Source organism: Xenopus laevis, chromosome 3S, assembly GCF_017654675.1.
Source record: "Xenopus laevis strain J_2021 chromosome 3S, Xenopus_laevis_v10.1, whole genome shotgun sequence".
Classification (NCBI taxonomy): domain Eukaryota; kingdom Metazoa; phylum Chordata; class Amphibia; order Anura; family Pipidae; genus Xenopus; species Xenopus laevis.
Window position 1 is genome coordinate 30,839,950 of NC_054376.1, and position 13,371 is coordinate 30,853,320.

A 13,371-nucleotide genomic window follows, 5' to 3' on the forward strand; every position below is an offset into this window, starting at 1 on the left:
GCATCAGCTTTGTGGTGGAAATCAGATCTTCCTCTAGGTTGCATCCAATGGACATTCCTCTAACAAGCTATTAGCATGGATCACTCACATGTCCAATTTAACAACAAGGAGGTCACCCACTGATTTAGAAACTGTACTTGATCATTAGCAGTATATTTAAAGAGGGGCTGGAAAGTGCACAAGCTAACCATTTAGCCAACAGTACTGGTCAAACAACCAACGCCTTAGGCATGTACCACCCAAATGTTTGTTCCCTATTATCTTTTAGAACTTCCCATAATCAAAATGCATTGAAGTTATCACAAAATCACACATAAGCACAGGCTTTTGGAACCATCATATCAGCAGAGATATAGACTGGATTTAGTGCAGCACCACAATCATTACATTTTTCAATGTTCCTTGAGCAAATACAACATTTTACATAAATATATACAGTGCATTATGGAAATACTTCATTGCCTTTTTCTATCTCAGGAGACACTGACAAGACAAGCACCATGAAGTTCTTGGTGAGTATTCTAACTGTAATTATTGAACCAAGTTTTTCCCCTGTTAAAGCTGTTAAAAGAAAAGAATAACTTTCCTGTATTTACTTCTTTCAGATTGCAGCTGCCCTGGTGACTCTCTGTCTCGCAAATGATGTAAGTAAATGTATAGCTGCATTATATTGATAAGTAAAATGTTTCCACAAAAGCTTTTTTCTCCCAGAATGCTGGTTCAGAATAATAGCTAGTCAATACAAGTCTATCCAAAATTTTTATTATCCATTTTAATATACTGGCTTTAAAAAATAAATAAAATACTAACTGCCATTAATAGTCTTTAAATTGTAAGGCCAAAGCAATTTAGTACTGTAGGAATAGTGGAACCAGACAAGTTATACAATTAGATGCTTAGACATTGCAATATTACTGCAATGCAGATGGACTTATATTCCCTAAGGCAGTCCTGGATTTATTGTGTTATGGCTAGCTCAGGTTCGGTTTTGGGTAGGGTTGGACATTTTCCTTGAGATCCCCAATAGAGAATTATATAATGCCAATAAAGCTGCAGACCTGGTTTTAAAACAGATATTTGATTTCTATGGGGTGCTAGACTGGTTGCAAACTTTGCAACTTATATTTAGTTATCACCTATTATTATATCATCCCATCATTTTCCACAATAACTTTTCAGTCTCATTTGTATTTCTTTTATTTCTTCTATTACTGTTTTGCAGAACATCAACATTGATAACTCTGGGAATGAAGGAGGCAGCGTTTCTCAGAATGTCAACATCAACAATCAAAACAACATTGCCACCATCAACAATCTTGATGGATGGCACTCCTGGGATTCCATTTGCGATTATGGAAGAGTGAGTAGACTTCAGGACATCCTTACATCTTCCTGTGCCAAGCAAAAATATTTTTTATTGACAACAAAGTGGTTAGCATGTCTGATTTGCAGCCCTGGGGTTTAACAGGACTCTATGTTTTATCTTGTCCCTGTATCTGTGTGGGTTTCCTTCCATACCTATGTAGGCAGGTCAACTGGATCCTTGAAAATGACAATTGGGGCACACCAATGGGGCAGATACTGAGATAAATGATACAACATTGTAAATAATCTCCATAAAGTATCATGTACAGTAAGTGCTATATACACAAACCAAGCTAATAAAACTAGTATGTTACTATAATTTACAGTACAACAACAAAGACTATAAGGTTATACAGTACAGCAGCCTATATTATAAAAACAAGCTGTACAACTTTATTGGTGGCTTTAAGGGTCAGTCAACACGAGCAGATTCAGTGAGATTTTGTTGCCTGACGACTAATCGCCTCTTCTTCTGGGCGACAATCTCCCCGAACTGCCTTTGTCTTCCTGTCTGCTGTAATAAAAAATAGCCTGCGATAAAGCACGTTTTCCAAAATCGCCCGAAGTTTCCTCATGAGGCAACTTCGGGCGACTTCGGAAAGCTACGCGTTTTTTGAAAAAAAGCTGTGCAACTCTATAATACACAATACACTGGCAAAGTACCCTATCCCTGAATTTATATTCCTGTTATTTATATGGTGCTGGCACATTTTATGCAGTGCTTTCCAGGGATTGTACATCTCTCACTGCTCCCAGTGGAGCTTACAATCTAAGGTCCCTATTGCATTCACACACAATAGGATCAGATAACTTGCCTACATTTGTTTGGAGAGGAAACCAGAGTACCTTAAGGAAGCCTATGCAGACATAAGGAACTATACAAATTCTTTACAATTCTTGTGCCCAACCTGTAATCAAATTCTGGACCCCAGCTCTGCAAGGTGGTATTGCTGCGCACTGAACCACCATGCTACCCATATGCACAACTGTAGATTTTAACGATCATAACGTTTTCCTTATCAGTACTAGAGAACTGGTGGGTCAGTGATTGTCATTGGACTCATATCATATCTTATATGTACATATCATATATTATATGCAGCACAGGTCAGCATTTCATGCCATATTACTGCAGCCTTTAGGCTCATGGAGCACATAGTCGCATTCTGCATTCTCAACATGCTATAAATGCAGTGGGAAAATTCCTAAAATGCAATTAGGCTTTATGGAATCTGATCAGCAAAGCCAGTGATTTTAAGATTCACCCATGCTACTTTTTGAACTTTGAGAATCAATTTTGGTTTAGACTCTAAATTTTCTTTTCCTGTTTTAGATAGATGTGTAGATGTTGTATACACAGAGATGTACGGCCTTTCAATTAAAAGTTATTTCAACCCTCCTTAATCTAACAATTTGAAATACAGCAGACTGGGATATACTTAGGTACCCCTGAGTAAAATACATTCCTTCTTCTGCTCAGTATATAGGCATTAAACGTTTTTATGAAGCAGGTCTACCAAGGTAAATAATTTTGTTCAATTAATTAACATGCCCTTATTCCAAAAACAGAGTGGTATAAAGACTTGAACCAAAACATAATGCAAGCAAAGTATAAATGGAACCAATTTTAGATCTCCAGTTATTTCATTCTATGAGTCAGGTATTGAAATAATCCATTCCCTTATTTTACAGGGATTTGCAGCAACCCGGCTGTTTCAAAAGAGAATCTGTGTTGTGACCAAAATCAACAAGGATTCTTTTCCAAGCCTAGCCCAGCTGAGCACTATTGCCAAGGATAAAAGGGTAAGAACTGGAATCCTAGTGCATTTTTCATTAGTGCTTTGTGGACTAACAATAGCAATTCATACAAATGGAAGAATAATAGCAATAGTTTAAACATATCCCAGATTGGTTACTGTTAAGAGCCTTAGTATTTTTCTGAGTTATTCGCCAATATACATTATTCAACGTGCAATAAAAAACATCAATACATGCTAATTATTATAAATAATTCATATTATAGCCCCCTTTTTGCTTTTCAACTTGTTTAATAATGACCTGGAGGTGGCCATTGAAAGTACTGTGTCTGTTTTTTGTTGATGATACTAAATTGTGCAGAACTATAGGTTCCATGCAGGATGCTGCCACTATATTAGACTAAATTGGAGAAACTGGGCAGCAAAATGTAAAATGAGGTTCAAAGTTGATAAATGCAAGGTTAGGCAAAAACAATATAAATGCAAATTATACACTAAATGGCAGTGTGCTGGGAGTTTCCTTGACTGAGAAGGATCTAGGGGTTTTGTTGATTATAAGTTGTCTAATTCTGGGCAGTGTCATTCTGTGGATACTAAAGCAAATAAAGTTCTGTCTTGCATTTAAAATGGCATTAAAAAAAGGCCTCATCTAAAGTATGCAGTGAAGTTTGGGTCTACAGTCCTTAAGAATGATATGAATGAGCTGAATAGAGTGCAGAGACTAAGTGCAACTAAACTGGTTAGAGGGATGGAAGACTTAAATTATGAGGGTAGACTGACAAGGTTGGAGTTGTTTTCTCTGGAAAAAAGAGAGGGGACATGATTTTACTTTACAAGTACATTAGAGGACATTATAGACAAATAGCAGAGGACTTTTTCTCCTATATGGGGATCACTGCAGCAGAGGCCACCCCTTTAGACTAGAGCAAAAGAACTTTCATTTGAAGCAACGTAGGGGGTTCTTCACAGTGAGGACAGTGAGGTTGTGGAATGCACTGCCGGGTGATGTTGTGATGCTGATTCAGTTAATGCCTTAAGAGTGGCATGGATGATTTCTTGGACAAGCAAGATCCAAGGCTATTGTGATACTAAAACTTACAATTAGTATATATATTGGTATGTGCAGATTATGTGAGTGTATGGAGGGTAGTATGTATAGATGCCGGGTTTCATTTGGAAAGTTTGAATTTGATGGACTTTGGTCGTTTTTCAACCCAACTTAACTATGTAACTATATGTGACTAAACAATGTGCATTATTGACAAGTACAAGTACTAACCTGATCTTTTAATAAACTCATCCCTTCCATTTCTTCTAGAAGCCATCCAATGACAACCTGAGGAGCTATACAGTCAACCAGAGAGCCATTGCGAACATTGGAGAATATGGACAGCACATTGAATCTTTGTGCAAAGGACTTCCTACTTACACTGCTCAGGAGATACCCGGTGAGTTAACTTCATTCATAGTTACCCCAGTAGAGAAATTAAAGGTTGTATAGACAGTGAGCTTTGACAGATAAAAGGATTACCAATCAGAGATTAGAACAGGCCATTCAAAATTGAGTAGTCAGCTCAGTTTAGTCCATGCGGGTCAACTTACTTGTCCTGTAATATATTCAGAATGTAGAATAAAGGGGTATGAAAGGTATCAAAGCAATACAAAAACAGAAGGAGTACAGATCCTGAATTTCATTGCATGGACATGTTGCTGCTGTAGCACCAAATGAGTCAAAACATTGTATATACCTGAATTATTTCATGCCATGCTTTGTAGAGCTACTTCTAATTACTGATAAATAATTATAAAGTATTACTTCTCTACTAAAATCTTATCTCTGTGGATATTGTATTGTTCCAGTAAACGAGGAAGGCTTTGGCCTATGTCATACTGCCAGCATCATCACAATTTTGGGAATAAGTTTCTGTTTTTAAACAAAGGACGCCACTCCATGGTTGGACAGTGTCTACTCTGGAATTTCTTTCCATTTGGATCCTTCTTCTCTCAGCTATGACTAATAAAAGGATTTATTAAAAAAAAACACAGATTTTGCCTTTCTTTAAAAAAAGTGTGTTAAGGAAAGATGGACAGGCATTGTACTGTCATATGAGCACTTTATGCTAATGTTTAAATTTAAAGGAGTCTCAATCATTTCTAAAGCTGACAGATGACATAGCTTATTTAGAAAACATCCACATGGAGTTGCACATTATGACTAATGATGTGTACTTTCAGAATAAAATGCAATGGTTGCACATATTTATATATGCGGTCCTGGCAGCACTTTCCTCCGTTCCATAGTACCGGTGGGCAGTGACACATATGTAAGATGGATCTCCCCGCACACCGTCATCTTGTTTATCATTTAGGACAGTGCTGTCCAACTTCTGTGGTACTGAGGGACGGAATTTTTCTGGTGTACATGGTGGAGGGCTGATAATGGGTTGACCACTTCCTTTTTTTATACAACACTTACTTCAACCACACCCATGTTACCACAAGACCATGTCCATATTAATGGTGGTGAAAAACCAAATGGTTGGTGCTCACTGCAAGGATAACACTTATCACTCATATGTAAATAAAACTGTCATATTAAGACATACCCTTGAATCCATATACCTCCTCCTCCCCTGTGGATAACACAGCACAACCGGGGCACATGATTAAAAACCTTAGGGGCCCCTAACAATAATTTAAAAATGCTAACAAACCGCTAGAACAAATACCATAATTATGTTCCACAGGCAGAGCAGGGCACACACAGGGAGCATAGGGAAGGGAGTATGGCACACTCAAGGAGCATAGGGCAGGCAGAGTATGGCACACACAGGGAGCATAGGGAAGGTAGAGTATGGCAGACACAGGCAGAGTATGGCACACACAGGGAGCATAGAGTAGGCAGTGTATGGCACACACAGGGACCCATTCTGGGGTTACTGAAGGGGGATTGCTGAGCTGAGTCACATTTGGATTCAATGGTGGGACTTTTGTGCTGCAGTGGATGTGGTTTCCAAAAGTAGGCATGACCCATAAATATGTGTAACGGTTGGCACCTTAAATCTAGAACCGATACAAAGCATCCTCGTCTCGGCTCATGCTTCTGCCTGTAGCAGCCGTCTTTGGCCTCGGGAGGAGCCCTCAGCTACTCAGATGCTGCCAGGTCTTAGTGCTTAGTACTAACTTAGTGCTTAGGTATATTAACTTGAATTAATCCTATAGCTTCCTAGTAATTAATTATAAATAAAGTACAGGGCCAATAATTAAAATAATTCTCCCAATTGGTTGTAGTTAGTAAATAGTAAATTAATTGGTGACCATAAATAATTTTATAGGATAAATTAGTTCCCAATCAGCTCAATCCATAGAAGATAGTGAGAAAATGAAAAAAAGAGAGGTGGAGTTGTCCCAATCACAGGTTCTATTCTTTCTCTAACTGAACCAATACATCATGTCAAATAAGAAACCATTGGTCATGATACTTGGACCCCTGCTCATTCTGTGTGTACAATTAAGTTTTCCTGCTGCTTGACATATAGGGGTTAAACCTCACCAATGCTCAGGTATTGGACTGGGTAAATAAAATCAATAATTTCTAGTAAAAAAAAGAGTTTTTTGTGGCTTGAGAAAAGTGCGTGGGTTGTATTAATATAACACTATTCTACAACGTAGATACTGTCCCTATGAGCAGTAAGAACGAGAAACAGAACATTATGAAAATAAGGAGGCAATGTGTTTTACAAGTGTAAAGTTCTCACTTTAGAACATAAACCTGGATTTAAATAGGAGCTTGATCTTTCTTTAGTTGGAACCTTATCTCAACTTGTGTAGTATGTTTTATGCATTCTATGTATTAGCCAGTAGAGGGCAATGGATAGATATATTTCAATACAATGCAGACATTTTTAATGTTACCAAATGCAAAGTGGCTCCAAACATTGCTCCTGCCCTACTGTGAATAAAGGCAAAGGTGGATTTATTGACTTTTCCCATTGATTTTCAACTCTTACTTTCTGTGTCAGAATGAGACTTATCTGCTCATGAGTCACAGACTGTTTTACTAGTAGTAGTAGTAGTAGTACACAGGCACCTACAGAGGTAGATAAGAATAAGGGTTGTCACTGGAGCTGGTAAAGACTATTCTCCATTAGGGACTCCTTGTAAGAATTAATTCTCTCGTTTACTGCACTCCCTGGACTCAAGGTAGAAGCCACTAGAACTTTTTTTAAAAAAAGATTTCTCTATTTACTTGCTAGAAAGGCAATCCTACAGGTGACATCCTGCTACACAAATCTAAATGCTGGATCTGGATCTTATTGCCCCTCTACCCTATTGAAAATGGAAAGATTTTGGTAAGGTACACAATACACCATAACGACAATATCTACAAATACATATCTCCATTAAATTTTCAGGCAAACTTAATGTCAGTTTCCAGAACTTTGTGGAGAGCATGATAGAGGGAGAGACATGAGGCAAAAGAGCAGAAATCAGAAAATGAAAAAATGGCAAAAAAAAAAAAAAGAAAGAGAGATAGTAGGCCTAACCGAGTAAGATGGAGACAGTTGGGCCACATTATACACATCACTATTGAGTTACTTAGATATGTCATCAGTTATAAACAATACATGCATTGCTTGTGTCATGTGACTCAGACTTGCATAGTATTTTATAATTATATTAAAAGTTATTTATATATTTATATATTGTTGCTTAATCTTATTATCATAATTGTATAAGTAGAATTTATTAATATAGCAGCATCAAATTATGTAGCGCTTTGACAAGTACAACAACACTCGAATGGCAAAATTCTTCCTTTTAAAATCCTTATATTTTATGGTAGGGGGTACATTATTACTCAAATTTTGTTGCCCAAACTGTGACCCTTCAGTTGTTGTTGAGGTACAATGCCTAAGGTTATCAGGGGGTGTTTGGCGTTGTCAACAGTTGAAAGCTCAAAGGATGAACTGCTTGATATGCAGTAAATAGTGAGGCCATGCACAGTGAGTCTTTTCCAGGCCACACTATAACAACTAAAGAAAGCCCTGGGGCAGTTTCTTGTGTGCTCTGACTGCCGAATAACAGAACTATCTGATGGTTAACACTGCATATCCTACAGGCCTTTCTTTAGCTGTTGTTTCTGGATCTGAACTTGGATATAATCCATGCTGCCTGCCAAACAGTAATGAATAAGGATTTCTCACATGCAACCCTGCACAAATGGACTGTAGCGTCTCAGATGAATGTCAGAGAGGGTTAACCTCCTGCAAGATTACATCATTTTCTTTCTGAGATACTCCATCAGGATTCCAGCATTCTTCTTGCAAAATATCTGAATCATTGTTCCTGGAGACATTTAATCTTGAAAAGTACCACCAAGTGGGGGTCACAAATGCATAGACTTGATAGGAAAGGTTATAAGTCACCCAAAGGGTTTCCAACTTTGCTAACGTCCATCTGTGTTTCATTTCTGCTGGAACTTTATTTATTTAAAAAAAATAAAATCAACAAATAGCATTCCTTTAAAGGGCATGTAAAGGCAAAAAAAATAAAATCACAGTTTTATTTTCTGTAATGAAAAAGAAACCAATATACTTTAATTAAAAAGTGTGTACTGTTTTTATAAGAAACCTGACTGTATGCAGTGAAATTCTCCCTTCATTTACTGCTGTGGATAGAAATTGTCAGACGGTCCCTAACTGCTGAGCAGGGAAACAATTATACTTATGAACAGTAGGTGGAGCCCCCACCTTACTTCCCAGCCATTCAGAACTCAAGCAGCTTTGTTTGTTTCCCTGTAGAGCAGTCAGCGACTGTGTAGAGATTTGTATTGTATTGTATTTTGCCTTTACAACTAGGGATGTAGCGAACGTCGGAAAAAAAGTTCGCGAACATATTCGCGAACTTGCGTCAAAAATGCGAACGGTTCGCGAACGTCGCGAACCCCATAGACTTCAATGGGAAGGCGAATTTTAAAAGCTAGAAAAGACATTTCTGGCCAGAAAAATGATTTTAAAGTTGTTTAAAGGGTGCAACGACCTGGACAGTGCCATGCCAGAGGGGGATCAAGGGCAAAAATGTTTCTAAAAAATCCATTGTTGACACAGCGCTGCGTTTTGTGCTGTAAAGGGCAGAAATCACACTACATTTCTAAACCTGTGTAATAAAATGCTTTAAAACGTCCGGCGTCTACATGCCAATCAAGTCGTGTAAAAGTTACAGCCTGTTCACACGCAAAGACGAAACGCGGTGCTTACTGCAACGCAAAAAGACGCAAAGAGCTTTAATGAATGATACCGTCAAGTGAGCAAATAATAGTTTTTAATTACTAGTTGCTTGTCACCTCCAGGATGTTCGTCCTGTTGGTGGCAATATTTCTGTAGTGGTGTGTTTAGCAGTCACCGTGCTTGTGCGCACGTGCACGGTCAGGCAGAGATAATTCAATGTACAGTGAAGCGAACCAAAAAAACACTGATTCTGCAGTGTGGGCCCAGTTTTGGTCTACTTTATTGATCACCTGCGGTGACCATAAAAGATGCGATTTTGCCACTGTTGCAGAACCCTGAAAAATTAGGCATGTGTACTTTCCTGAAAAATTATGTTTTTTTTGTCGCAGCCACTGAACCAGAAGTCCAGAAACAATATGCCATATAAATGCTGAAAATATTAATTTTTTTTTGTGGCAGCCACTGCAGCACAGAGGCCAGAAAAAATATGCCATATAAATGCAAACAATATTAATTTTTTTTTTGTCGCAGCCACTGCAGCACAGAGGCCAGGAAAAATATGCCATATAAATGCTAACAATATAATTTTTTTTGTCGCAGACACTGAAGCACAGAGGCCAGAAAAAAATATGCCATATAAATGCTGAAAATATTCTGTTTTTTTTTGTCGCAGCCACTGCAGCACAGAGGCCAGGAAAAATATGCCATATAAATGCTAACAATATAAATTTTTTTGGTCGCAGCCACTGAAGCACAGAGGCCAGGAAAAATATGCCATATAAATGCTGAAAATATTCTGTTTTTTTGGTCGCAGCCACTGAAGCACAGAGGCCAGGAAAAATATGCCATATAAATGCTGAAAATATTCTGTTTTTTTAGTCGCAGCCACTGAAGCACAGAGGCCAGAAAAAATATGCCATATAAATGCTGAAAATATTCATTTTTTTGTCACAGCCACTGAAGCACAGAGGCCAGAAAAAATATGCCATATAAATGCTGAAAATATTCTGTTTTTTTAGTCGCAGCCACTGAAGCACAGAGGCCAGAAAAAATATGCCATATAAATGCTGAAAATATTCAATTTTTTTGGTCGCAGCCACTGAAGCACAGAGGCCAGGAAAAATATGCAATATAAATGCTGAAAATATTCATTTTTTTGTCACAGCCACTGAAGCACAGAGGCCAGAAAAAATATGCCATATAAATGCTGAAAATATTCTGTTTTTTTTAGTCGCAGCCACTGAAGCACAGAGGCCAGAAAAAATATGCCATATAAATGCTGAAAATATTCAATTTTTTTGGTCGCAGCCACTGAAGCACAGAGGCCAGGAAAAATATGCCATATAAATGCTAAAATTATTCTGTTTTTTTTGGTCGCAGCCACTGAAGCACAGAGGCCAGAAAAAATATGCCATATAAATGCTGAAAATATTCTGTTTTTTTTGGTCGCAGCCACTGAAGCACAGAGGCCAGAAAAACTCAGGATTTACCTGGATTCAAATTAAACCAGTAGGGTTTGCACCCTAGTTTGTAACGGTGGTGGAGGGAGGAGGATGCTAAAGGACAGCTGTATGTGGAGTCATGAGGCGTGCAGAGAAGGACAGCTGCATGGGGAGTCAGAATCAGAAACTCAGAACAAGTCTTCCGGCGTGCAGTAACCCTCCGAGATCCACCCCTCATTCATTTTAATAAAGGTCAGGTAATCCACACTTTTGTGACCTAGGCGAGTTCTCTTCTCAGTTACAATCCCTCCTGCTGCACTGAAGGTCCTTTCTGAGAGGACACTTGAGGCGGGGCAAGACAAGAGGTTCATGGCAAATTGTGACAGCTCTGGCCACAGATCAAGCCTGCGCACCCAGTAGTCCAGGGGTTCATCGCTCCTCAGAGTATCGATATCTGCAGTTAATGCCAGGTAGTCCGCTACCTGCCGGTCGAGGCGTTCTTTGAGGGTGGATCCCGAAGGGTTCTGCCGCTGCCTTGGGCTGAAAAACATTTGCATGTCTGACGTTACAGAGTGGCCAAAGTGCTTTGTCCTTGCAGGTGCGCTTGTGGCAGGATTACTGGCACCTCTGCCCCTGGAATGTTGATGAGTTCCTGAAGTGACATCACCCTTAAAAGCATTGTACAACATGTTTTGCAGGCTGGTTTGTAAATGCAGCATCCTTTCAGACTTGTGGTATGTTGGTAACATTTCTGCCACTTTATGCTTGTACGAGGGTCTAGTAGAGTCGCGACCCAGTACAGGTCCTTCTCCTTAAGCCTCTTGATACGGGGGTCCTTCAACAGGCATGACAGCATGAAAGACCCCATTCTCACAAGGTTGGATGCAGAGGTATCCATCTCCGCTTCCTCGTTATCAAGGACTGCATCATCCACGGTCTCCTCCCCCCAGCCACGTACAAGACCAGGGGTCCCCAAAAGGTCACCACCAGCCCCCTGGGAAGCCTGCTCCTGTTGGTCCTCCTCCTCCACAAAGCCACCTTCCTCCTCTGACTCCACTTCTGACACCTCTCCCTGCGTTGCAGCAGGTGCCTGGGTTCGTTCTGGTGATTCCGACCAGAAATCGTGCGCTTCCTGCTCCTCGTCACGCTGGTCTACAGCCTCATCTGTCACTCGTCGCACGGCACGCTCCAGGAAGAAAGCGAAGGGTATTAGGTCGCTGATGGTGCCTTCGGTGCGACTGACCATATTTGTAACCTCTTCAAAAGGGCGCATGAGCCTGCAGGCATCGCGCATAAGCACCCAGTAACGGGGTAAAAAAATCCCCAGCTCTGCAGATCCAGTCCTACCACCCAGTTCAAACAGGTATTCGTTGACGGCTCTTTGTTGTTGCAGCAGACGTTCCAACATGAGGAGCGTTGAATTCCAGCGAGTCTGGCTGTCGCAAATCAAACGCCTGACTGGCATGTTTGTACCGCTGCTGAATGTCAGCAAGGCGTGCCATGGCTGTATAGGAACGTCTGAAATGGGCCGACACCTTCCTGGACTGCCTGAGAACGTCCTGGAATCCTGGGTACTTTGAGACAAAACGTTGTACTATTAAATTCAGAACATGTGCCATGCAGGGCACATGTGTTAAATTGCCCAGTCTCAGTGCTGCCAACAGATTGCTTCCATTGTCACACACCACTTTTCCGATCTTCAGTTGGTGTGGGGTCAGCCACCGATCGGCCTGTGACTGCAGAGATGACAGGAGTACAGATCCGGTATGGTTTTTGCTTTCCAGGCACGTCATCCCCAAGACAGCATGACAACGGCGTACCTGGCACGTCGAATAGCCTAGGGGGAGCTGGGGGTGCACAGGTGTGGAGGAGGAGGAGGACCCAGCAGCAGAGGACGAAGAAGAGGAAGAAGACGAGGTAGAGAGCGAAGGAGGAGTAGAGGTGGTGGCAGAACCGCGTGCAATCCGTGGCGGTGACACCAACTCCACTGTCGTTGTTGAGCCACACATTTCCTGCTTCCCAGCCATGACCAAGTTCACCCAGTGGGCAGTGTAGGTGACATACCTGCCCTGACCATGCTTGGAGGACCATGCGTCAGTAGTCATATGGACCTTTGGCCCAACACTAAGTGACAGAGATGCGGTGACTTGGCTCTGCACATGGTGGTACAGGTGTGGTATTCCCTTTTTTGAAAAAAAATTGCGGCTGGGTACCTTCCACTGCGGTGTCCCAATTGCTACAAATTTGCAGAAGGCCTCAGAGTCCACCAGCTGGTATGGTAAAAGCTGGCGGGCTAAGAGTGCAGACAAGCCAGCTGTCAGACGCCGGGCAAGGGGGTGACTCGCAGACATTGGCTTCTTACGCTCAAACATGGCCCTCACAGAAACTTGGCTGGGGGCAGATGACTGGGAATGGGAACTGGTGGTCAAGGTGGAAGGCGGAGTGGAGGGTGGTTCAGACGGGTCAAGGACAGCAGAGGTAGAGCAGTAAGATGCTGGACCAGAAGGAGGGTGGCTTTTAGTTTGCCTGTTGCCTTTGAGGTGTTGCTCCCAAAGTGCTTTGTGCTTGCCGTTCATG

The 13,371-nt window shown here is 40.8% G+C and overlaps 1 protein-coding gene across 1 annotated transcript; it reads left to right on the top strand.

Moving 5' to 3' along the window:
- The first annotated feature begins 443 nt into the window (after window positions 1-443).
- Window positions 444-5,165, top strand: gkn1.S (gastrokine 1 S homeolog). Its single transcript, XM_018254542.2, has 6 exons — window positions 444-512; window positions 606-644; window positions 1,223-1,360; window positions 3,058-3,168; window positions 4,441-4,570; window positions 4,983-5,165. The coding sequence occupies exons 1-6, from the start codon at window positions 501-503 to the stop codon at window positions 5,054-5,056; spliced, it is 504 nt and encodes a 167-aa protein (XP_018110031.1). The 5' UTR covers window positions 444-500; the 3' UTR covers window positions 5,057-5,165.
- The last annotated feature ends 8,206 nt before the right edge of the window (window positions 5,166-13,371 follow it).

Bases quoted from the DNA above. Each gene is read 5' to 3' on its own strand.
- gkn1.S (XM_018254542.2), top strand. The intron at 645-1,222 runs GTAAGTAAATGT...ACTGTTTTGCAG, and splicing joins CTCTCTGTCTCGCAAATGAT to AACATCAACATTGATAACTC. The intron at 4,571-4,982 runs GTGAGTTAACTT...GTATTGTTCCAG, and splicing joins CACTGCTCAGGAGATACCCG to TAAACGAGGAAGGCTTTGGC.